The following is a 27,613-nucleotide window of genomic DNA, read 5'->3' as shown; positions in this document are numbered from 1 at the left end:
GTAAAGCATCCATAAACCAACTTGGTAGGGTGGAAAAACAATCTGTTACATATAGAATAACTATATTAAATAATAAATAGCCCTGTTATAAAGGTAATAGAGTAGGAGAGTTTCCAGTCACAAGATACGAATTCACACAGAAGGAACCATAATGATTGATGACATAGAAAAACAATCAACCTGACCAATAAGGGAAACAAGCAGATACCACTTCACACACATTGCCTTGGAAATAAAATGGTGAAATGGAGAATTAATTATGATTATCTGAGTAGTGTACACTGGAGTAATGCTGCCACCAGAGGGATGGCTATAAATATGTTGAGGGTCAAAATGCTGCATTAAGTCTTAACTAAGCATGTACGTATTCAGGGTCCCGAAGCTCCACTGAAAAGCAACCCACAAATGCACAAGAGAAATCAAGTTGTACAGGAAAAATTATTTCTCAGGATTAAAAATGAATCGAGAATAATATGAGTGACTTGTACGTGTAGCCATTTAATGGATTGTTTATAGAATATGCATTTACTTAAGAGCAGTTCAGTGTTGATTCTCTAGTTGAAACGTCTATAGAAAAAACTGATTTCAGCCTGAACTGGACATCTCCTGTGACCAGATGGGTGCCCAATTGTCATCAGAAGAGAGGGCTCATCTAGCTACTGATGGAGGCAGAAGCAGACCCACAGCCAAGCATTAGGAGAATTTTAGGAATTCTGCAGGGAGAAAGCATTGTAGGAGCCAGGAGTCAAGGATTGCACAAAAAATCTCACAGAATCAACTACCCTGGGCCCATAGAAGCTCACAGAAACAGATCGACAACCAGACAGCCTGCATGGGACTGACCTAGGCACTCTACATATATGTGACAGTTGTGTAGCTTGGTTTTTTTGTGGGACTCCTAACAGTGTGAACAGGGGCTGCCTCTGACTCTTTTACTGGCTTTTGGAACCCTATTCCTCATATTGGGTCACTTTGCCCAGCCTTAATACAAGGAGAGGTTCTTAGTCTCACTGAAACTTTGATATGCTATGTTTTGTTGACACCCATGGGAGGCCTTCCTTTTCTGAATGGAAATGGAGGAGGGTGGATGGGGGTGGGGGTGGAGAAGGGAGGGGAGGGGAGGGGTTAGGAGAAGAGGAGGGAGGGGAAACTGCAGCTGTGAAGTAAAATAAATAATTTTTAAAAAGAAAACACTGATTTCTTGGAGAGTCAGAGACTACCTGACCTGCCTACATTTAGTCAGCATTTCTTCCTTAGTTCATAGGCTTGACATCGGTTAAACCAATGATGCATGATGTGTATCTGAAATAATTCTTAAAAACAGCACAGGGATTAGCTTCATTTCTAAAGACCTGTCCATTTTAACATGATAGGAACTAGAGAGATGGTTGGTAGAAAAAGAATTTGGAAGACATCACAGTTTGGGTAAGAATTTAGGGCTTGAATGGTTGTGATAAACTTCATTTCACTACTCAGCCAATCAACAGACATTTCCAGGAATTCAGAAGGTAAATAGTTTTGTATGCTTCCTCTCAGATCTGCTGAAACAATTATACACACACACACAAGCACACACACACACACACACACACACACACACACACACACGGATTCATTTAAGTTCAAAAATATTTAACAGGTATCATCTGAGAAAGTTAAAAGATGATGCTTAATTGAGATAACCTTTGTCTTTTTATCACCATTTTATTTCACAAACATAATTTCACAAATGATGGGGGGTTAAACCTACTCTATTTCTACTTAGAATTTCCAAGTGAAGAAAATGAGGCCCTGAGAGGTTTTGTCACCAATTAAAGACTGGGAACTTCTACCAGATGCTCTGGCTGTAGAGAACATTTTCATATAAGAAGCCAAAGTAAGCTTGTCTGCCCTGACATATCATTTTGAAAAATCAGTAACTAAGTCTATTTTCCTTCTCAAACACAGTGCCTTTTTTTTTAGTTCTACAATAGATTGCTTCATGAAAGCCAGAAGAGGGCATCAGATGCCCTAGTGCTGCTGGAGCTACAGGCTTAGGAAATTAAATGGGAAATGTCCCCCACAGGCTCTGGAATATGAAACTTAGTCACCAATTGGTGGCACTGTGTGTCAACTGAGGATGTGGGCTGAGGTTTGCCAGATGAGATGGTCTGAGTGTCTTAGCACAGAGGCAGCACGAGCAGTGAAGCTAATGCAGCCCTTTGCTACCTCACATTTAGCAGTCCCCTGTCCATTAAAAGTCACTGTGCATATATAAAAGCACATTGCACAAGTATAAATCTCTGCAGGAAACAAACCACCACCATACTGGACCCTACAAAATACTGCCCAACTACTTCACAAATAGTTAAGATTTTCACTCTAACCTAAAGCCTTGTGTGTTTCCCTTGTGGTGAAGTTCATGAAAGGAAGTAAAACGCAGAGAGCTGAAATTACACCAAATGCAACACAGAGTTCAAACATGGCTGCATACTTTCATTCAGTCTAGTAACTTTTCTGAAACTTACTATTTTTTCAGCGCAACCCCCATACAGAATTCAGCTCCATATGTGAGTATAACTCCATTCAGGCTTAATTCAACAATTAGCAGAACAATGCATACAAATGGCAGATCCCACAACTGCATTCCGCTGCAGACTGAATTAATTTAGAATTGAAGTCACGTTTTACTGAATTATATTCTAAATTAATAATGTCCCAGACCTCTGCTACAGACAAAATAAGGTTAATTGCTTCAACAGCAAAGTGCATACAGAAAATGCTATGCTATTTGTAGTTGACCATGAGAATACTAAGGAAGCACAGAAATGAATTCACCATTTCATAGACATAAACACACACCCATAAATACAGTTCCATTCACGGGTATATATATATATAATATATATATATATATATATATATATACATACACATCATATATATTTTGCAATGTATATATGAATGCATGAATGCTTAATATGTATAGTGATTCATGAAGAGAAAAACTGACCACTAACAAGTGGGCTCATATACTGCATAAGATGTGATAAGTATAAAAAGTCAGATTTGTATTATTATTATTATTATTATTATTATTATTATTATTATTGACAACTATTTACTATAAAGCATACTTTTGAAACACTTAGATACAGACCTTTGTCAAAGACCACAAAATCTACACAAATACTTCCATTGAATTGTTACCGAGAATTTTAAAAATATTTTGTTACAAAAATTTTAAATGGTATCCTTTTTTAATCATATCATTGATGTGATAAATAACATTATATACTAAAAGTTGACCAGTTTTAGGCTTTAAGCCCTTATTCAAACATTCTCTACATCTCAGTAGCTCCCAATACTGTTTAAGGAGAGACAAAGAATCTTTAAATTTCTTAGGAACCCAAAAGAAATGGCTCTGTTATATGCTTCTCTACACAATAAATTGTTCTGTTTGGCCTACCTCTAAATTTGCTGTTTGCTTTGTGGCATTTTATCTTGGAAAGCATATTCAGTCAAATTTTGCATATATCAGGATGAAATGATCCATGGACCTGATGGATGAGTAGAGGAAATGAGAAGAATCAGGACAAACTATGCTGAATAAAAGGACATTTGCTGTTGCTTTGGATTTGGGAGGGTAGTTGTCAGTTTTAAATTGGTGTTGTATGTTGTGACTTGAAAAGGGAAAGTTCTAGAAAGACTTCTACGGTATGATTCCAGTTAGGCGTTTTAAAAAATCAGAACAATATTATGCTTGTATGGATGCACATACATAACCAAATTATAAAAATATGAATGGAAATATGTTTACAATGTTGAGAATAGTGGTTACATCTGGAGACTTGGAGAAGAAATTGGCTGCCAAGGGTATCAAGAGAGCTTCAACATAATGCACACATTTGAAAATAAAGGTCTTAAGCAAAACTGGTGAAAATTAACCTTCAGGAAATCAGTGTTGCTGAATTAACTGATGCATTTTCATATAGTTATGAAGTTTTACAGTTACAGAATTATATATTTATTGAATGACTAAAAGACTAATGAGGAAATGCATAAAGATTATGAGCAAGTAATGGAGAAAGGCCATGAAAGCTGTTGCAAAGAAACATTAAAATCCACCAAAATTGTTGACCATAAAGAGTGTTAACATCCACAACGGCCAAAGACATGTAGGGAGGAGAGCTATAGTTCAGCTGATGAGGATTTAAGTTGGGCTGGCATCTTTAGAAGGGGACTGACACAATGTGCCTTTTCAATAATACCATCCTGCACTCCCTCTTCCCTCAAAGATACCATTTCCAGAAATATGTCTTACAGAGTTGTGCAAAACTCTAAAGTTGTGTGTTACAGAGCTATTGTGCTGTGCAATTGTGCAAAATGGTGCTGAACAAAAGGCCTAGCAACAAGAATCAGTCTTCACAGCCACTGCCGTGAACAAGTGCAGTCAGTGTGTTCTATCTGTGCAGAGCATCTGAGAGGATGCTTGTTCTGTGCATGTGCCCAGCTTTATCTAGCATGCATGATGCCATATTCCATGCCCTTCTCCAGAACAGTGATTCTCAAGTGTGTGAAATGGAATAAGCACATGCGCGTACACACGAGCACACACACACACACACACACACACACACACACACACAGAAATATTTTGGCTGTCCTAAATGTAATCTAGGTATACTGCTGTGGGATGGTCTGTATGTCAAATTGCTCTGATTGGTCCATAAATAAAACACTGATTGACCAGTGACCAGGCAGGAAATATAGGTGGGACTAACAGAGAGGAGAAAAGAAAGAACAGGAAGGCAGAAGAGACACTGCCAGCCACCTCCATGATAAGCAGCATGTGAAGACACCCGGTAAGCCACGAGCCACATGGCAAGGTATAGATTTATGGAAATGGATTAATTTAAGCTATAAGAACAGTTAGCAAGAAGCCTGCCATGGCCATACAGTTTGTAAGCAATATAAGTCTCTGTGTGTTTACTTGGTTGGGTCTGAGCGGCTGTGGGACTGGTGGGTGACAGATTTGTCCTGACTGTGGGCCAGGCAGGACCAGAAAAAACTCTAGCTACAGTATACAGACCAGATGCTTTTAAATATCAACAGTCACAAGACAGCACTTCACAACACTCACCCTACCCACACTCCTTTGTAGGGAGATCAACAAACCTGTCCTGAACCAGTTTAGATGAGTATTTCTCTAATATCATCTATAGCTATGTAGTTAGAAAACACTTCCCTTATTTTAAATATAAATTTAAAAGTCTCAGAAATATTGAATATCTATTGAAAATAATAAAGCTAATGAGAAGCTAAGCTCTTGCTCTTAGCCAAACACTGACACTGGTGGTCTAAATAAATTGTTTTCATATTATGCATTATGATGTAGTTATTTTTAAGTGTGGATGTTAACAAAAGACTTAAAATAATGTCTTGACTAGAGAGCAATATACACAGATAGTCAAATGTTAGGAACCAAGTCCTACACATCAATAAACAAGTTACAGAAGAAACATAATTGTAATGGCATTTATACTACACACATGAAGCATGATTATGCAAAGACAGTAAATGTTACATATCCATGCCTCTACATATTAAAACTATCACTATTGTAAGAAGGGAGCCCCACAAAATTTAAAAAAGTATCAAAAATAATTAAACAAAAATGTGCATGGATCACGGTACATGGGGTTGGTATGATCTCCAGATACATAAATAAGAAACATCTGGGAGATGATGCAGCGATGGTGAGGGCACAGGATGTGGGGAATGCCAGAGGCACTCACAGACAGACCTCCAGTCACTACAGTTCTTCCTGGCTATGGGCTCTGCTTTAAGGGAAGTGTTTGGAGCACTTACCTGAGACTTGGTATGACACAGTGAACATTGTTCATATTATATCGTTAATTCAAATAACTGACTTGCAATTATTAATTTTAGCACTTTCATGTTAGACAATTTTGAAATTAAGAAACCTGTTCAGTGGACATACCTGGAGCAGCACAGATAAGGGGCCCACTCTTTCCTCCCTACATCAAACTGCAACAGAACTCTGTTCAAATCCTGAAACTCACCTGCCGCAGGACCAGGGCCTCAAGAGTCCCCTGGTGATGTCAGGCAGCTTCTGCTGCAGCTTGCTCAGGGGCCTTGGAGTAATTCTTCAGGAAACCTCTGTGGCAGCAGATTGCTGGATGATGCGATCGAGAGAATTTTCATATTGATAGTCTCTCTTTATATATTTCTAGTTATTTTAATGTTTTACAATAAATAACTCCCCACATCTTAGAAAGATATGTAAGAAAACCTGCAGTGTGTGCTAAATAAGCAATGATTTCCTGAAACATTGTCACCTAAATGCACTGTCTAGCTCCAGGTTAGGGAACAGGGTGGACTTACTCTTCTACCAGACTATCCTCAAGCCACAGGCATCAGTGAAGGATGCTCCCAGGTTCATTTAAGAGCCAGGGAGTTGGGGAAAGGGTTATCAGGTCTGAGGCTGCTGTGGATTGGCTGGATTTCCCACTACTTCATTTCTCACTGGAGTTTCTTGTTGGCCTTTCCATGACCTCACATCTATAATATCTGCAATGGAATATCGCAGAGTAGGTACTTGTCTAATTATAATTCTTTGGGAATAAAATCCTCTTCAGTTATGTTGATTTTTTTAAAGTATCAACATTTTTTTAAAAAAAGTATCAACATTTAACTGGTTTTATTTTCATTACTCTTACAGTATTCATTTAATTGATATTGTTGCTTAGTTTACTTCTTTCTCCTGTTCACATTTTGCTTTATTCAGCCTCCTTCCTCCTGTCACCCTCCAGTGTAAGTTTAGGTCATTGATGTGGTCTTTTGTTATGCTGATCCCTTTACACTTTCTTTAGCATTTTAGCTCCCTTCCACAAACTCTGTGTTGTATTTTATTTTCATTCAGCCCCCACTCTTTCCTAATATCCTTTACAATTTCTTCCTCAGAAATTGCCTGGTTGTTATTCAATTTGCACATTAGGTAAAATAAATATTAAATGGAAGAAATCTATAATGCCTACAAAGAAAACAACTGAGGTTATCAAATCAAAGTAGGAGGTGAAGGAACTGGAATTTACCTCAGCATGTTCCTTTCCATTTCATTTTAACCTAGAAACTAATATTGCGTGGATAATGCTTTACCATGTTATAATTTTATGGAACCCAGTCTTCAAATCATGCCTATGAATAAAGAGCAACAGTCTTCAAATTAGTCAGCTCTGCATTTGAGTCCATTTATGGTCTTAGGCCAATTATTCAATACCCTAAGCAGCAAATCATGTAGAAGCAATAACATCTTCCTCACAGAGTACTATGGAATCTAATACAATTACTTCAAAATAGAAAGTGATTGTCCAAAAGTCAGCAACAGAGTCACACAGAATCAACAGTGTTTACAGTTGCTGCCTCTGTCAAGGTTGTCCATCAAAAAGCAGGAAGGGTATTCTCCAGACAGTGAAAGCTGAACCAATATTGAGTCTATGATGCCAGGGTTTTCCAGTCAAGGAAGTTTTGAAACATGCAGCCAGAAGTTGACAAAACTAAGTTCTTCATTTTTAGAAGGTCAAATCACAGAGCCAGTGAGATGGCGCAATGGATAATGGCACTTGCTACTCTAGGATACAAGCTTCACAATAGGATGACCCGAATGTGATCTTCAGGACCAAGGGGAAGAAGGAAGGAGAGAACTGACAACACAAGATGTCCTCTGACTTTTACACACACACACACACTGTGCCACACCCACCAACACTCACATATCTTACAGACATTTTACATATCTTACATATCTTACAGACATACAATCAATGAAGCTAAATGAATTTCTTTGTAAAAAGACCTGCTGATGGTATTTAAATGTGTCTGGCATATCTTCAAATAGAGCTCTCTGCTGTGTGAAAATTTCTTGTTTTAAAATATTAAGCATACTAACACAAGAAAACCATAAAGGAGGATGAAGATAGACTATATTGTCTACATATGATATGTACATATATATGCATATATATGTATGGATAATTTCTATTCCTCTATCTCGTCCTTGTCTATTTCTGCAAAAACTTTGGATAAAATAATATGAGCTATTTCCCTTACATAGCAACATTTCACAGACCTTAAAATACAATTCAGTTATAAACAGTAAAATCAGCATATAAACGTATCTTGGAGTCCTGTGTTTTCTAGAAGCATCTATTATATTTGTGCTTTTAATCATACATCACGGAAAATCAAATACACATGACCCCTTTGAACTTCACCCCAGGTATTACCATACCCTTAACTTTGGAGAATTATTTACCTCCTGTAGGCCCTGAATTCCTATCAGTAAAACTGAATGACAGCATGTGTCTTAGTGAGTGTTTGTGAAAAATGGCCACACTGGATTACAATATGAGTATGATTACACTACCTGTGAAATCTCCCGATTTTGTTTTCTTTTAAAAGCAATACAAGTAGAAGCATTGTATCTCTTTCTGTCAATTTTCCTCCACAGAGTTTAGAAAGTGAACAAGGGAGGCATTACTTCACATTCTGTGTGGCGGTTTGAATGCAAATGTCCCCCATAGACTCATATATTTCCACGCTTAGCTTCCAAGTGATGAACTGTTTGGAAGGATTAGGAGGTGCAGAGTGTCTCAATGTCTCCATGTGTCTCTGCCACATGGAGACATTGAGGCTTTGAGGTTTCCAAAGCCCATGCCCAACATGATAGGTGGAAGAACCTGGTGCTTTCCCTGCTCCCTCCAGATAGCTCTCATGTAATTTGCAACCTACCACTGTCGTGACTCGCAAAGATTTATGTTTAATATATTTAAATGCTCTACTTATTTCAAAATTTATAATCTAAAGAATAGCCTAAATTTTTAAGAGAAAAATTGGCATATCCAAAATGGACTTTTACTAAGAAAAGTAAATTTGAAGTGAGTATTCATTAAAAAAGAAATAAAAGGTTTCCTTTACATAGCAATGTCTCCTACAGTCCTTAAAATATAACAGTTTCTAAAAAGTAGGCTCAGCACATAAGCATACCTTTGAGGCTATATGTTTTCTATAAAGCATGTATCATACCAAAGAAAAAATTTTTGTGTAAACTCTAATGCACTTTTCAAAAGCCCATATTGTTATTATGGTTCTACCCACATTGCATCATGGGAATTCTTGTGTTTCCTCTTTCACTTGTATTTTCAAAATTCCAAGAGTGATAGGAACAGGAGGGTTATACGCACCTGATATGTTTCTGCTGGAGGAAGAGTTAATGGGACGAAATGAGAGAAGAATCAAGCAGACAGTTAATCGTGTAGCTCCAACACAGAGTCTGGTGTGTTCTATTACAAGCCTTTGGTGAACTATTAATAGGTTCAGAACATGAACACGTAAGACCGTGTCATCAAAAACCCAAATTTTAACTTGTGTAGATTCTGCAGCCAAAGGCAGGAGCAGCCCAGTTCTTAGACAACTTAACTAAAATATCACTGGTGAGACAACCAGGCAACCACATTAATAGGCAGATGTAGGCAGGAACGTGCTATCCCAAAGCATTCAAGTGGAAACCAGGGAATAAGCATTTTCAGAGTCTTACATTTAAAGGGTACCCCGAGTATATGTCATCAGACTCAAATTCGTCTTTTACACTTTCTGCTTCCTTGCTCTTTTTCATAAAGCTACCTCCCTCATAGGAATATCTGATTTCAATCCACATGGATTATGTAAACTGTTTGGACTTAACAAGGACAAGGAATTGTGGGATTGAAAATGAAAAATTATCAATCAAGGGAATTAAGAAACCCAAACTCTCTCCTGCTCCTTTGTTCCTCCTTTTATTTTAATGCTTTGCTTTAATTTGAAACTCATGTAGCCCAGGCTGGCCTCGGGCTCACTTTAATTTATGATTCTCCACCTCCTGAGTGTACCTTACCTCATGTATTGTGTGTGTGTGTGTGTGTGTGTGTGTGTGTGTGTGTGTGTTTGGGGGGGCAGTTGAAGGATCATGCCTAAGGTCTTGGAAACACTCTGCCAGCTAAGCTACATCTCCAGTCAAATCCATTTCTTTAATCTACCATTTTACCAGCTGACATGATTTTTAAAGGACACTTGTGTTTATGTCTTGTTGACCCTCCGCTGACTACCCCAAAGCTTTAATGTTATCTTATCCCTTAGAAATATGGATTAAACATAAAACATATAGGATGGAAAACTATGGCTTAATTCTGACCCCAAAATTTAAAAGATAAAATTAATTTTTCTAAAATTTAAGTGATTTTAAAACATCATTTATCATATGACCCAGTCATTCCATCTCAATGTATTTACTCTAAGAGAATAAAAAATATGTATCTTCACAAAGACTTATACAGAGATGTTTATATTAGTAGTAATCATAACAATCCAAACATGGAAGCAATCTAAATGCGCATCAGTTGATGGAAAGATAATCGTAAGGTGGTACATCCAGGGATGGTGACAGGGAGGGACTGGAAGGAGGAAAAGGTGGGGTGGGGGAAAGTGATGCAATTCTATTTCAATTAAACACATTAAAAAATAATAAAAAATAATAAAAGTAAATACCTTACTCATCAAAAATATTGATAATATGATGATTAATCATGTCATAGAAATAGAGACTCTTAATTTCCTTCAAAGAAAAGGAAAAAGGCAACATACAATGTGACCACAAACATGATGCTGACTGAATGAAGCTGGGAACACACTAAGCTTGCACGATTTCATTTATAGAAAGTGTTCAGGTAAATCTACATGGACAGAAACTTGGTTACTGCCTGAGGCTGGAGATGAAGAGGGACCACAAAGAGGTATGAGAGACACTTTGAATTGACTGAAAAGTTCTGAAACTCAACCATGGTGATGACGGTACAGTTCTGTAAATATATTAAAACCAACTCAATTGTACACTTAGTGTAGTTGAAGTTTATGGTTGTAATTCATAGCTCCAATAAAGTATGGCAGAAAGAAAGCATGCATCACATCCTTTTCAATTCATTATTTTACACAATGGTTTACTCTAGGCAGAATCAAGCTGATATCTATGAGTGCATTTTACTAATGAGAAATAATTAGGCTATATTTGGAAAGTGGTCTATGGAGGACACTTGCTCTTAAAATTATCAATTTAATTTATTTAAAAAAATAAATTAAAAAAATATAAACGACTGATTTTGACCTCAGGAAATTACAAGTGAAAAGCTACTGGGATTAGGAATTATCCGTAAGTATATAGATTGGGCACTTATGAATTTACTAATTTTTATAAGCCAGTTATTTGTACAACAAATTTCTGAAATTTTATTCTGTGCTGATTATGTTTATACTTGATTCTTTCCATAGTAGAGTACTCAGGCTTACTATCTGGAGGAGTGACACAATTTTAAAGTTCTTCATCCTTTGTAAGGATATAACAGAACTTAGCTATGCTTATAACAGGTATGTTTCTCAGTCAATAACTTAACTGAAACTCTGACTTGAGAAACTAAAATAACTCCAAGAAATGCGGTATTTTTTATAACTAAAACCATCATATTTTACTTACTATTAATTTATATCTTCAAACCCAAATTATAATGGTGATAGATCAAATGTACCATTTGATTACCTGGTAAAAGTATCTTGCTTGCAATTCCCGTTAATATATTCACTGCTTTCACTGTTGATTCTAATGATTTTTATCAGACTGCTGACATCAAATTCTGAATAAGAGTGAGTACATAAGACCGGTATAAAATTTATTGTTTGAAATAGTTTATCATTTAAGTCTTATTGAGTTCCCTTGAACTTATCTACATTTCTCTGACATTCCAGCTTAGAAGACTTCCCACAAGGAGTTCACAATTTTCTCTTTGTTGATGATTTTAAAATATTGCTCGGCAATGCATCTTGGTCTTTGTGTAGTTGTATCTTAACTTGGTGGTGAGTAAGCAAGCCTCTGTCAGTCTGAAGGTAGGCTCCATATAAATTTTATTTTATAATCACTGGGGGAAAGCTAGAATGAGCCATCTACTATATTGATAGTTAAAATTTTATTGAGGTTTAAAATAACTTAGTTTTGTTTAATTTCATTTCTAAGATATTTTCTAAAATGCAAAGTACATTTCAGCTTGTGTTCAACTTTTTTAGTCTGGAAAATAGAAAGATATCCACACTGGCACTAATATGCCATTGTATTACTTCTCTACTGATTCAAGTTCATAGCTCAGTTACATGTGAGTGGGCTCCTGGAAGAATATCAGGAAACATAGACAGAAGGAACCTATGCTTATTATAATTTCTGCTAAAAGAAAATGATAGAAAAAGAATAAACTTGAGATTTTTAGAGCTTTTTATAAAGTGTGGTGGATGTAAAATTCTCATTAATGTTCTTGACATCCGTGTTTTGTTTTGTTTTGTTTTTCAGAGCCACTAGAATGGCTGTCCTCAGATTTCAGCTTGCATAAGACATCCCTAAACATTACAGTGTTATATTATATATTAGTTACCCTCCAGAACCAGAAGGTAAGACCCTATCCTGAAGATAACACACACTTTAATCATAAAACATGGAGAAATCAAGCTAGTACTAACATGGAAGACTCATTCTTACTGGCCAGCTTTCATAGTGCTGGAAGGTTCCATCCACAATACCAGAGGAGAAAAGTAATCATCAATCATAATGAGCTATGAACTCTGAGAGCTACAAAAAAAAAAAAAAAAAAAAAAAAAAAAAAAAAAAAAAAAAGGCTGCCCTGACAATCTACTGGTGTAATAGTGCCACGAAGACTGTGGAAGTAACCGTCCACTTTCTGGCTGGATTTAAGTCCCCCTCCCCAATATGAAACCCATTCCTGCCACCACTATCAGAACCACGAACTTGTGGCTAGAGAAGAGCCTACCACTATTACTCTGTTAAACGGACATAGTATTAAACCAACTTCTAATGACTTATCATTATACCCATAGATGAATGCATCTCTCAACTTTCACCAGCAAAACTTCTATTTGCAGTGGATAGTGATTAGCAGAAAACCCACAACAGTTAAAAGTGAAAAATATTTAAAGATTGTGGGGTGCTCATCCCTAAAAGGGACATCAATATCATGTCCTTTACTCCCAAGGCTCAAGGACCATTGCAAAAGAGGAGAAAGAAGAAGGTGAGAGCCAGGGGCAGTGGACGACTATAAGGAAGGGGTGGCTTGGGGCCATGGGAGGGCAGTTGCATAAATGAACTCATAGCAGTGATGACAGCATGCACAAGTCTTGAACAATCTCAAGGCAAACAAGAAGCCCATAGTGAAAGAGGAGGTGGCCTGGACACCCCATTCGCATTTGAGGAGCTATTAGCAATGGATAGCTTCTGGGAAAATGAGAGTCCATTTTTTTTTTTTTTTTTTAAGATGTTGCTCCTGGTTGGTTGACCAAGTTCCAATGGATGATCACACATCCATGAATGTATATAAGCAGCGCAATTTGGAGTCTGGATTAACAAAAGAGAACGCCAAAAGAGAAATGGGTAGGTAGTGAACTGGGTGGATCTAGGAGGACTTAGGGAAGGAAGGAAATATGATAAAAAAAAAAAACATACTGTATAAAATTCTTAGAGAACTAATCAAAATAGGAAAGAAAAATGAATTAATTTTTAGTTTTCAAATACAGTGTCTATGCTTGAGGTTAAATCTGGAGCTACGAATTTTAATGGAAAATGCCCAATACCTTTACCTCACCAACTCCTTACTTCCCCTATTTCCAGGATTATAATGTTGTTTACACACTACATGTTAACATATAAGGTACCAGGAAATCTAGTAAAGGCGTGATGATGTAGGCTTTGCTGCATAACTGGTCACTCCTTTAGTTAGGCCAGATTGAGGCAACAGAGCTTAAAAAAAAAGAATCTGGAGCAATATGACCTCATGTTGGCCCTCTTCATATGCCTTTGATGATGCTCTCTCTCTCTCTCTCTCTCTCTCTCTCTCTCTCTCTCTCTCTCTCTCTCTCTCTCTCTCTCTCTCTCTCCCCTCCCCCCAGATAGTGACAATACAGGCCTAAGTTCAGCACCGGCTTTTCACAACATGTGAGTTAAAGTATAAAGAGTTAATTTAGTGCAGATATGTGCACACTAACTCTGAGATGAAACCAAGTGCCTCTTACTGGACAAGTGAGCACTAACCTATCCAATCCCCAGGGTCTTTCCAGCACTACCACATAATCACTCTATAAAAGTATCTGGGTAGCTTTGAATGGCTGAGCTCCCATTTTCTCACTTTCCTCAGTCCGGGGCTTGGCATCAGAATAAAGACGAAAAGGACACAGTGATGTGCTCACTGGAGCTGCACACTGAAAGCACTCTGCATTAGATCACGGTCTCCATTTGTCCAGGGGAACCTCTAAGCCTCTTTTTAGGAATCTCCTCCCCAAACCAAAAACCTAAGGGGATTGCTATTCATCCCATCATTTGTAAATAGTATAAATACATCTGGATTATTTCCCTTATTTAGTCTACTTCCCAACAGGAACAGCCCCTTGTCTACTATTTATTCAATTAAAATCATTAAACTATCTAAAGTGGTGTAATTACTATTAAATTAAAACATCCCCTTGGTAATGAGCTTTGATCTAAATATGCTGTTTTGTATTGCTTTACAAGTATTTTAAGACTTCTGTATTGATTTTAAAAATATGCTTGTGGGGCTGGAGAGATGGTTCAGCATTTAGAAGCATATGTTATTCTTGCAGAGGTCCTAAGTCTGATTCCCAGCACTCACACACTGGCTCACAACTGTCCATAGTTCCGGAGGTTCAGACAACTTATTCTGACCTCCTAGGACACCAGACATACATGTGATGTGCAGTCATACATATAAGCAGACACTCATACACATAAAATAAAATAAATAAATCTAATCTTTGATGTGCTATTTATAATTCAGTTAGAAAAACTCAAAAAAGTAAATGTTGGTAATTAATACAAAAATTTCTTCTTGCAAATTTGGCCCATGATAGGATTGTCTCAAGTCTAAGACACAAATAAATACATGAGCAAGGAATTCAATATGATCAATACCTAGAGCAAGAAACTATTATTGACTATTTCTCTTCTCCAAGCCTTCTGCACTGTGAGATATAAGGACCACTGATGATGATTTACAGAGTACTACAAAATAGGCCTACTTATAAATATTTTGCATATGGAAATGTAGCTAGGTAGATAAACAGATTATAAAGGTGCTTCTTAAGTTAATTGCTTCCAATTAGCTGAATTGAATAAGAACACAAAATATGGAGCAATTACATACAAAATGCAATGTGTGAGATCAAGAATCCCAGACATGTCCAGTTGACCCTCTAAATCTGTGAAATTTAGTACAGTCTTATGAACCAGAAAGAATACTTAATAAAGTACACCTTAGATAGATGATAGGTAGGTGGGTAGATAGATAGATAGATAGATAGATAGATAGATAGATAGATAGGGAAGAAGGGAGGAAGGGAAGAAGGAAGAGAGAGACAGAAAGAAAAAAGAAAAAGAAAGAAAGAAAGAAAGAAAGAAAGAAAGAAAGAAAGGAAGGAAGGAAGGAAGGAAGGAAGGAAGGAAGGAAGGAAGGAAGGAAGGAAGGAAGGAAGGAAGGAAGGAAGGAAGAAAGAAAGAAAGAAAGAAAGAAAGAAAGAAAGAAAGAAAGAAAGAAAGAAAGAAAGAAAGAAAGAAAAAGAAAGTTAGACTTTTATTTAATCCCAGCACTCAGGAGGCAGAGACAAGCAGATCTCTGTGAGTTTGAAGTCAGCTTGGTCTACAGAGCAAGTTCCAGGACAGCCTTTCTCTTTGATTTTTCTAATATTCTGTCACAATATGTAAAAGTTTGGGTATCTCTTTATTGATGCAACCCAGAGCATGTTCAAAAGGGGAGGTTAGCACGTTATTTACAGGGAGGTAAAGTAACAGGGTGTTCTTAGCCAGTGGTTCTCAACCTTCGTAATGCTGCAACCCTTTAATACAGTTCCTCATGTGGTGGTGACCCCCAACCATAAAATTATTCTCATTTCTACTTCATAACTGTAATTTTGCTACTGTTGTGAATTGTAATGTAAATATTTGTGTTCTCTGATGGTCTTAGGTGACCCCCTCCAACCACAAAAGGGTCGCAACACACAGGTTGAGAACCACTGCTCTAAGCAGAGGTGAAACATTCTATCTTGTGGGGAAGCATGATAACCTCAATAAGTAAATAACTCAATCACTTCAGAAAGTCTCTGAAACTGACAATATTCATTAGGACCCTCCCTCCCCAAGCATATATAAACAGAAGAGGCTGCTAAGAGACATTCTCCAACCCAGTGAGCTGCTTACAGGCTGTGCACTGTGTTCCAGGCTCCCTTTTACTGGTGGGGGGCTTTTGTGATGCAGTTGTCTGAGAATTCTGCTCCCATAAGTAACCCCTTCTCCACATTCTGTAAATAATCCCAATAAAACCCATGGGTTCCGAAAGCTGGACTTCGATGGCATCCTCACTCTGGTGTTATGAGTAAGTGGACTTTTGTTCACCTCTCCCTAGGAAAACCACCACATGACCTTTAGATGTTCTACTTGCCATACATTCTCCTTCCTTCATCCTTGCCTAAGATTTCGGCTCTTATGTTGGTTCGTGAAATGATGACTTATCCAAAGCTCAGGTCCCAAATTATTAACTTGTTCAAATTTTTTCACAGCATATAATTATTGATTACAAAGAGAAGTGCAAGTGAAAAAGGAAAAAAAATATTGACACAAAGTTCCATACTCTGTACCAAATGCCAAACAAAATGTCTACTTGTAGTCAGAAGATTTTTCTGTGTCCTACCCTGTCCGCAGCCGCTCAAACCCAAGTAAACATACAGAGGCTTATATTATTTTTAAACTATGGCCATGCCAGGCTTCCTGCTAGCTAGCACTTATATCTTAAATTAACCCATTTCTACTAATCTATGTTTTTCCACGTGTTCTGCGGCTTTACCTGCGTCCCATTTGTTCCTAGGGCAACTGGTTGGTGTCTCCTCTCTCTGCCTTTTTTCTCCTTTTTAGTTAGAATGTCCCATCTAACCCTATTCTGCCTCACCATTGGCAAAACAGCTTTATTTATCAATCAACTAGAGCAACCAATATTCACAGGATACAGAACAATATTACCCATCATTACCCCCTTTTTTTCTATTTAAAAGGAAGGTTTTAACTTTAACATAGTAAAATTACATATAACAAAATAATTATCAAGCAAAAAATTATAATATCTAGTCTATTTGTATTTGGCAAAATGAAAAAAGATATCCTATCTATCCTATATTTGTGAGTCTAAGGTTTCATATCTAATTTATCTTTTTTCTAGGAAAATTGTAACAATCTACTCTTCAACTACATCAAAGATCTCAGAAGGATACAACACTATCTAAGTAAATAGAAAGAGCATTGTAAGCAACTTCCAAAAATCTAGAATGACAGACACAGCTATCTGCCTGAACAGTCATCCAAAGTTCCTCTGTAACACTGGGGCATCCATCCATCTTTAACCCATAGGCCTAGAATCTCTCAGTCACTTTTTTTCTGTGTCCTGTAGAATGTCTGGCAGTTTCTTCTGTGAAGCAGGACCCTGAAGGACCATTTTGTCTTGCAAAGTTCAGTGGTCACCTTCCTATGGGTCCTGTATGCCCAGTTGATACAACATTCTGTCAAGCAGTCCAGGCAAGAACAGTTTCTTGCCCAAATGGCTATTTTTTCCAAGAAGAGGATAAACTCCATATGTAGTATCTTTGACACCCATCCTCCTCTCTGAAGTAAATCAGTGCTGCCAGGAGCAGACATGTCTCATTGTCCAGGAAAGTCTAAGTTTTTAAAACATTTTAAATGCCATATTCTGTAGGTCTTTGAAATGTTTGAAGATTGCCTACCTAATTGAATTATATCTACGTATACCTAGAAAACTTAGCATGATGATAAGTTTGACTATCATAGAAGACTAATTATTAATCTGTATTTCTTAATTATCCTTTATAATTAAATGAACTGCATAAACATAATACCTTAAACAAGAGTAGAAATATACATACATAATAACAAAATTAATCAATAAACTACAGTCTATACCAATGTAAAACATTTTAAACAAGTTGCTCTTTAAAAGTAGGTTTAACAATCCACCCTTTTATCCTATCATATCTATATACTATATTTCTGTATCATATCCCCCTTTCTTCTTTTAGAAAGAGATTGAATATGACCAATAACAATTTGCAACCAACAATCTAAACAAAGACAAACATCCATAGTCCATTTTGTGAGAATGTGGGTGTAGTGTTCTAGGCTACTTACTGCTAATAAAGGGTGCTGGTAATCTTATGTGGACACAAAGAAAATTTTCGGGTTATGGTTAAGTCCTGACTAGTGTAGTCTGTGAGGCTGTATTCTCTGAGTCAGTTGCCTTGAAGCTGTTTTGGATGTTGAATCATCTGCACCAGGCATAACTCTTGTAAATTATTCAATTTTCTTCCCTGCTTCCTCAATGCTGTCCCATGCATTCATGGCTGCCACGTGGCATAGAATTAAGGTTTGGTTATCATATAATTTTTTTTTTTTTATTTCAGCGTATTCGCCTTCTCCAAGAAGCTAAGCCTGGGGAATTTCCACACCTCTAATCCTACATTATTGTTCTATGGTTTTAGCCTCCTCTTTAAACCACATTCTCCATTGTAATTGTGCCTGAGTCTCTAGGACAGCTGTAATTAATTCTTTCCAGTCCTGAGGGATAATTCTATTACAAGTTGACCACGAGTCTAACATCTACTTTACAAATGGAGAATGCATATCACATGAGACTACAGCTTCTTTAAATATCCTTAAATCTAACATTTCCACTGGAGTGCAATTAGCTTGTACATGCCCTTGAGCAGGTAGTTCCTGTAAGGTTACTGGATAGATTAAGTTTGATTGTTTGAAAGCAGGCTGTCTCTCTATAACCATATAATTTAATCCTTCAATAATTTCACCTTTAAATTCTTCTGTATGGGTCTGAATTTCTCCATAATTCATTTTAATGGGTTTTTCTAAGTCAATCCTAAATTAGGTTCACCTTTAAATTCTCCTATCTGGGTCTGAATTTCTCTATGATTCATTTTAACAGGCTTTTCTAAAGCTTTTATCTTGGCACTTAAATTGACCAACCTTTTTAATGCTAAAATAAAAATGATTAAGCAAATAATATTCATAATTGATGTCATGACATCCCATCAACATTTATTATTCTCTGATTTAATTGTTCCATTTTCAGACTGCCTAATGTGTTATCAAAAGAGACCAAATTCTTTCCCTTGTAAAACTGTTTCCCATTTTTTTATGTGGGAAAAAAAAATTCTCTTTTAACTAATTTCACCCTTTAAGATATCTTAATTGACTTATCAAGTCTACATAGAACAGTAGAAGTCCAAGGGAGTTTCAAAGCAGCTACGTAGTGTGGTGGCAGTCCGAAATGGGAATCCAGAGAGAGAGAGAGAGAGAGGGAGAGAGAGCCCACCACCCACCAGGAGAAAAAAAAAAAAAGCTAAAGAAAGTCTGGCCACATACTCCGGTCTGAGCCATGCAAGCGGGCCTGAGCCAAGGTTCTGTAAGCCCATAAGCAGTCGGGCTGCCTGTAGCTCCAGCCAATTGCAGCTTGGGCTATGCACAGCTCTGGTGGAGCTGGGGCCTGCAAAGCAAGTGGCCTTTTTGTGAATTCCTGCCCCACAGTTAATTCCAGTACCAACCATAGAGACCTGGAGGTCTATACAGTCAGACAGACAGTGATAGAGCTGTGTAGGATGAGGAAGTGCAGTAGCTGGGCTAGGAGCCAATGAGAGGGCAGAAAAGCAAGGCATATAGGCCTGGGTAGACAGGAAGTCATTCTCTTTGGAAGCTGCAGAGTTGGTGAGGTGAGGTTAGCCTGTGACTTTTCGTATCTCCCTGATCTGTCTAAGGCTTTAACCCAAATTTCTGGCTCTGTGTTTTTTAATTTAATAAGGCCTTTTAACACTCATGTTACATCTACTAATACGAAAAACTCTCGTTTGATCTTAGGAAGAGTTTTATTATGCAGCCCAGGCTAGTCTTGAACTCATAATTCTCCTGCTTTAGCTCTTGAGTGCTGGTATAACAGTTCAACCTCTGAATTTAAGTAAAGAATTGGTAAGTGATTTAGTCACTACTGTTTACCATTCTGAGAAAATTATCTACATATTTAGAAACAAGCAAAAGACACTGGCCTACTTTTCTTTGGCTCAGTCTGTGGATTTGATTATTTTAAATTGTTATGTTGCTGGATATAGGACAGTTGTAAAGAGTTTGACTTGTAGTCGAAAGTTTTCTCTGGTCCTGCAGCCGCTTATAAAATAATCACTCAGAGCCTCAATATTAATTACAAACTATATGGCCGATGGTTCAAGCTTCTTGCCAGCTAGCTCTTTCATCTTAAGTCAACTCATTTCTACAGATCTATATGTTGTCATGTGGCCATGGCATTACCCATCTGCTGACATCTTGTTGCTCCTCCAGCAGCAGGCTCGCGTCTCTCTGCCTCTGCCTTTTTTCTTTCCTGTCTCTCTGCTTGGATTTCCCACCTGCCTCTAAGCTGCTTTGCCAAAGCAGCTTATTTATTAACCAGTGGGAACAACACATATTCACAGCATACAGAAAGACATCCCACAGCACTTCCCCTTTTCTGTCTCATCAAAAAGATAGGTTTTAACTTTAACATAGTAAAATTACATATAATAGAAGAGTTATTAAGCAGGAATTACAGTTACAATATCTAGTCTATTTGTATTTGGCAAAATTAAAGAAAATATTCTATCTATTCTATATTTGTGAGTCTAAGGTTTCATATCTAATTTATCTTTTATCATAACCAAGGAAAATTATAACTAGTCTTCAACTACATCAAAGACCCCAGAAGGATATAATATTACCTAAGTAAACAGGAAACGCATTGTAAGCAACTTCCAGAAATCTAGAATGACAGAGACAGCTGCCTGCCTAGACAGTCACCCAAAGTTCCTCTGAAATGTTGGGGCATCCATCTTTAGCCTATAGGTAGGTCTAGAGGCTCTTGGTCACTTTTCCCTGTGTCCTGTAGAATGTCTGGCAGTCTCCTCTGCAAAGCAGGAACCTGAAGGACCATTTCATTCTGTTTTGGCAAAATTTAGTGGTCATTTTCCTATGTGTTCTGTATGTCCAGTTTACATAACATATTATCAAGCAGTCCACATAAGAACAGTTTCTTGCCCAAATGGCTATTTTTGTTGGGCACCAAATGTAAGAGAAATTGCTAAATGGTCTTATTACTAAAAAACCTAAAGCCAGATATTGGGGTGAAACCAAGAGATCAGAGAAACAAAACAAGCCACAGCCATAAGTTCTTACCCTAGGAAATCCTCAGCCCAAGAGAGAGCTAGTTCCTGTATACTCATGCCTACATCCTTTCTGTGCCCTGACATCGCACTTCCTCCCTCCACCCAGCTACACCACTTCCTCATTCTGCCCAGCTCTATCACTTCCTGTCTGTCTGTACAGACCTACAAACCTCTATGGTTAACTAGTGCTGGGAATTCAATGTGGTGGTATTGTGTTCCCCAAAATATTGTGCACCCTAATAAACTTATCTGGGGTCAGAGACAGAATAGCCACTATATTAGACATAGAGGATAGGCAGTGGTAGCACACACCTTTAATCCTAGCATTCCAGAGGCAGAAATCCATCTGTTCAAGGATACAGCCAAGCATAGTGACTCACGCTAATCCTAGAAAGGGAGCCTTTAATCCTAGGGAGTGACGGCAGAAAGAAAAAGATATATAAGGCATGAAGACCAGAAAGTAGAAGCATTTGGCTGGTTAAGCTTTCAGGCTTTGGAGCAGCACAGTTCAGCTGAGAGCCATTGGGATGAGAACACAGAAGCTTCCAGTCTGAGGAAACAGGATCAGCTAAGGAACTGGTGAGGTGAGGTAGCTGTGGCTTGTTTTGCTTCTCTGATCTTCCAGCATTCACCCCAATACCTGCCCCAAGGTTTGATTTTATTAATAAGAACTTTTAAGATTCATGCTATAATTCAAGGTGTATGCCACCACACCAGGCTCTGTTCCCAGTGTGGCCTTGAACTCACAGGGATCTGGATGAATCTCTGCCTCCCTAATGCTAGGATTAAGGGTATGTGCTACCACTGCCTGACCTCTATGTTTAATATAGTGGTTGGCTTTTTCCTCTGATCCTCAGATAAGCTTTATTGAGGTGCACAAATAAAATATCATCACATTGACTAGAGTGAATGAAGCAACGAGCATCATTGAAAACCAGTAATAATATGATGTCCATTTCAGGCTAACATAACTGTTGCACTATTTTTGCAGAATTTGTTATTTTTATATATTTTAGATTTTAAAGACATGATGTAAAGTACTTTATTCATAATATTATTACTATTACTTCAGTGGTAGGGTTTTTTGTTATTTGTTTGGTTTTGTCTATTAAGAACTAGCCATCTCATAATAAGTTGGAAATGAAAATAAGACATCCAATCCCAGCGCTCAGCACACACAAGCACTTCAATCTATCACACTCCCTGCTTGGTCTAGTGATTGGCAGGTTAGGGTTGAGCACTCCTTGAAAAACATCAATGCTGCCTCATCTGGTTCTGTTTCTGTATCTATTTGACACAGGAGTCATTCAACAGATGTTTGATCCGTGCTACTGTGTTTGGGGGTCCATACAATCTAATAAGTAGCTAAGCAAAGGTTATCATTCAATACTAGCCTAATTGAGGGGCGGAGACATAATAAGACTTCATATGAAAATGAGTTGCTAGATACATAATATAATGTATGCATTTTATAAGGGCAAAATGGAGATTCAGAAAGACTGAGTACTTTGTTGAGGCAGCACTTAGCTCTCTATCCAAAATATCCATCCAGTCATTAGTAGTTTTAAAATACACATCGGATTAATATCTGGGGAACAAATGGCTAATCTGTTAAGTACTTAGTTCTTTACAAAACTGAGTAGCTGACAATCTTTTTCCTTTTATTCAAAAATCTTAATCTTTTTACATATGTAATAATCAAGAAGGTAATTCCACTCTACAGTTAAGTAGTAACTAGCAGTTAAAACTCATTGTGGAGAAAAAGAATAAGGGGAATAACTGGACACGTGGTGATTTACACTTGTCTAAGCAAAGTTTTAAGATTCATGCTATAATTCAAGGTGTATGCCACCACATCAGTAAGAAAGTCTTCTTTGATGGAGAAGAACAATGCCGTTACCAACCAAAGGATGTCTAATTTGGAGATAATCCACCTTCTGCAGCCTGGTGTCTCCCACAAGGGTTACAGGATGGGCAGTGACGTAGTCTAGACTCACCAAGTTAGCCAGTCAACGTCCATACTCTGGTAGACGATGCTTTGGAGAGCTAATCCTAAGGGCATTTTAAAGTCTTCTGTCTCTTCTGGTTTAGACACAGAGTTTGATTTGTTCATTGTCTTTCTTTACAGGCTCTGCCAGTGCCTCCCCCAGTCTCTGCCTACTAACTGCAAACACTATGATGTGGCTGGAGACTATCTTCCCATTCCTAGGAACCCAGTTAAGCTTCTGGACATTGGGAAGATGGTCCCAACTTCCCTACCTGGGGTTTTACCTTGGGCAAGGATTTTTAAACTCTGGTGTGACAACTGACTCCTCATGATGGCAAGTCATTGCTTCCTGACTTCTTGTCGTATCCATTTATATATAGCAATTTACCTCTAAAGGCAGGTTATTCTAGCCCTTAACACAAGATCCATTTAATCCATAAAGTTGACTACTCAGGTTTTGAATGCAATCATTTAGTTATCTCATCCCTCACATGAGAGAGATAGAGAACCTGTCATCAGGGAAGAAGCCAAAGCTAGAGTCAAGATCACAAAATATCCTCTCTTTCCTTATCCAGGAGTTCACAAGGGAGGGGGCTGGTGTGGCAGTTGGAGTAACAAACCTACCCTCCTGGCTATCTGCCTACATTTTTACTCAAATTCTGACTGCTTATACTGTACTGCTGGCAACGTCAGTTCTCTTCAATAACAAAGACTTCCCAGTTCAGAGTATATCCTTGTGTGACTAGTAGGAAAAGTGAGCAAAAATCCAACATGATAAACAGGGAGGAATGTCAAACTGTTATTCAGTCCATGAAAAACCTAGTCATAATTCTAACTTTGCTCCCTTAAGCATGGTGAGAGGGCATAGCTCATTTGGAAAATCTGACCCACAGCCCAAGACTCAATACAGTGAAATGCTTTGTCCCCTGACTGCTCTTACCACACCGGGAATGTTCTATATGTAATTATTTAATCCCCAGCCGAAAGCTAGCAGACAATGCAACCCCCACAAAATGTTTTTACCCTGCTGAGGTGTTCAAGTATCAGTTCCACAGAAAACATTTTCAAAGCTTTTCATGTCATTTTTCCAAGCCACCTTCTCAGTCATGCCTAAAATGCCTATATTTGAATATTCACCATCTAGTAAAATATAGCCCTGTCCAACAATTCACATCATTCAACCAGGACAACTTTGGTGGCATAGGTAGATAGAGTTTCCAGTTTTGTTTTGTTTGGGTTTTTAACCATCTTTTTTTTTTTTTTTAAATACATTCCATGAGTTTGGGTGGTTTTGACTGTCATCTAATGCTGTTGGATTTTCCTCCACAGCATCAAGTTGCTTTTATACTAGTTCTTATACCCATCAATGGCTCCCTCTGAAGAGTAGTGACAACTCACAGGAGGATTTTTCCATGAGTTCTGCCTTTTGCTAATAGTAAATGTTACAGGGGTCATGGTCGGAAAATAAGGTAAGTACAGTTACTGCCACTGAACTGAACATATAAGAGTCATTAAAATAGTCAATTTTGCCGTCTATATTTTTATACCCACACGAAGTCAAGGCCAACTTATGGAAGCCAATGAGGTCAAGACAGGGAGAAAAGTCAAATAATGGACATGGGTAGAGAAAGTGGCTTTGACTTTCTCAACGGGAGTTTTGGGAAAGCATTCCACCTTGGTACTTCCCAACATGGAGTCTAGAGGGGAAAGGGGGCTACTGTCAAATAGCATGTCAGGGGGAAAAAAAAAAAAAGTTAAACCCTAGCCCTCTGCTGGTGTGATTCCAGGATTGCCCTGTGGCAAACAGCTGCTTCAGCTTGATTACCTTTGCAATGGGCAATCTAGAACGATTGTTGTGAATGTGCTCTGATTCCAAACACCTGTTCTGACCACTTTGTAGTAGGACACTCAACATAAAACAAACAAACAAAAATTGTAAAACAACAGATGATGATCGGGGGCAAATACAGAAAGGATTCAGCATGGAGCAGATTTCAAACTGCTCAAAGACACCACAAGGTGGGCGTGTTTCAGAAACTCAAGAAACAGAAAGAAGTTGAACCACATGCAAGAAATAAGGCAAAATCCCAAAGAAATTTACAGTTCACTCGAAAGCTCCTTGTGTACAGTAAGACCCATGGTTCACTGGACCGCCCTGGAGGTGTTCCTTTAGAAGTGCTTAGTGTAGACACCTGGGTGGTTAAGATGTCAAAGTAAGTTCAGAGAAATACTTGAAAGAATGGAGGAGGAGGTGCATGCAAATCAGCCTGGTGTATTAACTAAGGGATGGAATGGAGAGCTGAGGAAGGGAAGGCGCTTACCAGGCCACCTCCACAGGTGCTGAAAGAGGCCAGAGAGCCAGGATGGTGCAGCACCGTCCCAGTGTAAAAGCAGGCAGCGTCTGGCGGCTTAGGAGGGCGAGGGTCAGCCTCTGCCCGGGTGGGATCAGGACCTGGGTTTGGCCACTGCTCCACCGCGAAGCGCTGCGCCAGGAAGCGGCCATCTCTCCGGAGCAGCAGGTACAGGTCCCTGGAGAGAGCCGGGATCCTCAGCAGCACCTCCTCTGTGCCGGGTTCCTCTTGCTCCGCCGGGGGCGGGGACGAGGGCGGTTTGGGGGGCGAGGACGGCTGCCACGAGGCCGGGGCTCCCGAGGACAGGGCGGTATCCCCGCTGGATCCCCGAGGCAGCTCCTGAGATTCGAGTTCCTCCTCGTCCTCACCACCTGGCTGCGGGGTAGACTCGAACCAGGACTCTGACGGCCTCCAGCGGCTTCTTCCAGCGGCGCCTGGGCCACCGAGCGCACTTCGCGCGAGCTGCCCGCAGCCTGCGCCCGGCCGCCGCCCCCAGCGCCGCGCCCCCAGCCCGGGTCTGCGCTGCCCGGGCTACCGCCAGCCGCATCCAGAGACTCCCGGCGCCAGAGTGCAGGAAACACGACTTCCCACTCCTCGAGGTCCGGTGTGAGCTGCAGCCCTGCGGAGGAGACAGAGAGAAAGAGAGGCACGGGGCTTAAACTTTGGCAGTTCCACGCACGCAAGCATTCAGGCACAGGGTCCGCACAGATACCATGCGCTTGCACCAAAGCGAGGGAGACCACCCGTCTAGTTCCTGAAACTCCTGCATGACCCGAAGTCTTAAAGACTTGGGCATCTTTCAAAATAAAAGTGAGGCGATGATATTTCAGCATGTACTAACTGAAACCGGTGCGAGCTCCAGCATAATCTCAAAAGTAACACATGGCATGCTTCCCGGTTTTCCTCCAGGTACGGTAAACACAGCTTTGAACTATTACTTGGGGTGGGGATGGGGAAGCTGATCATTTTACAGATGCTAAAATGAGACCAAGAGAAGTGCGCTTCCCTTGCAACCCTGACCTGTTCATCCACCCCGCAAGCTAGTTCCCTGCTATCCACAGAGGTCAGCTCAACACGCACGGGTGCACCAGTTCTGCCTTCCTGTGTGTCCTGGGTCCGCACTGGCCAAGTAGGAGAGGAAACTGGAAAGTCACTGCAGAACGTACCTGAGATGGTCCCATGCGACAGGAAGCCCAGCTGGTAGAGGAGGCAGCAGCAGCAGCAGATGCGAGTCAGGCGCATCTCGGGGCCCATCTCCACAGTGCGCGCCTCCGGCGGGATCCACCGCGCACGCAGCCGCCTCCCCGGAGCGCCGGCGGCCAGGCGGCGACTGTGCCCGGGCCCTTTGTTTGCCAGGGGTGGGGGGGTGGGGGGGGCAAGCTGTGTGACTCCGGGAGCCCGGGCGGGGCTGGGGTGGGGAGGAGCGGCCGGCAGCGCCCCGGCTCTCTGCGCTCCAGCTCCCGGGCGAATTAGGTGATGAGTCGACTTTCTGTGCTGTGGACCGTGCAGGAGTTTTCCAGGCCCGGCGGGCCAGAGCCGGAGCCCCGAGGGACAGTCCGGCGGTCCGCCGAGAGCCAGGAGACGCGGGGAGGGCCTGACGGTCTCCGACCGGGCAGAGGAGCGCGGTCCCAGCCGGGGCTCGCCGCCCGCACCCGCGCAGAGCGAGGCCGGCGCCCGGGTTTGGACAGCTTGCCGTGGCAGAGCTCTGCACTCTCCCCGGGACGCCGCGGCGGGGAGAGGGCTGCCTGGGGGGAGGGGGCGGGAGAGCGCGCGCTCCTCCAAAGGGGTGTGTATGGGGGGGGGGTGGAAATCAGGCGGGTCAGACCAGAATCAGGGACCCAGGGGTGCCCGCCAAGCGTGACGTTGA

General features: G+C 39.8%; 1 protein-coding gene across 1 annotated transcript in view; it reads right to left on the bottom strand.

The window, feature by feature from the left end:
* Positions 1-27,071, bottom strand: part of Adamts19 (ADAM metallopeptidase with thrombospondin type 1 motif 19) — a 206,118-nt gene extending 179,047 nt beyond the window's left edge. Inside the window, 3 exon segments of the mRNA XM_028893701.2 lie at positions 25,717-26,150; positions 26,153-26,365; positions 26,913-27,071. Of these exon segments, the coding sequence (XP_028749534.1) occupies positions 25,717-26,150; positions 26,153-26,365; positions 26,913-27,000 (735 nt within the window). The 5' untranslated portion in view covers positions 27,001-27,071.
* Positions 27,072-27,613: the final 542 nt, after the last annotated feature.

This window comes from Peromyscus leucopus, chromosome 19, assembly GCF_004664715.2.
Source record: "Peromyscus leucopus breed LL Stock chromosome 19, UCI_PerLeu_2.1, whole genome shotgun sequence".
Lineage (NCBI taxonomy): Eukaryota > Metazoa > Chordata > Mammalia > Rodentia > Cricetidae > Peromyscus > Peromyscus leucopus.
Note: the sequence above shows the minus strand (reverse complement) of the source record. Positions and strands in the feature narration are given on the sequence as shown.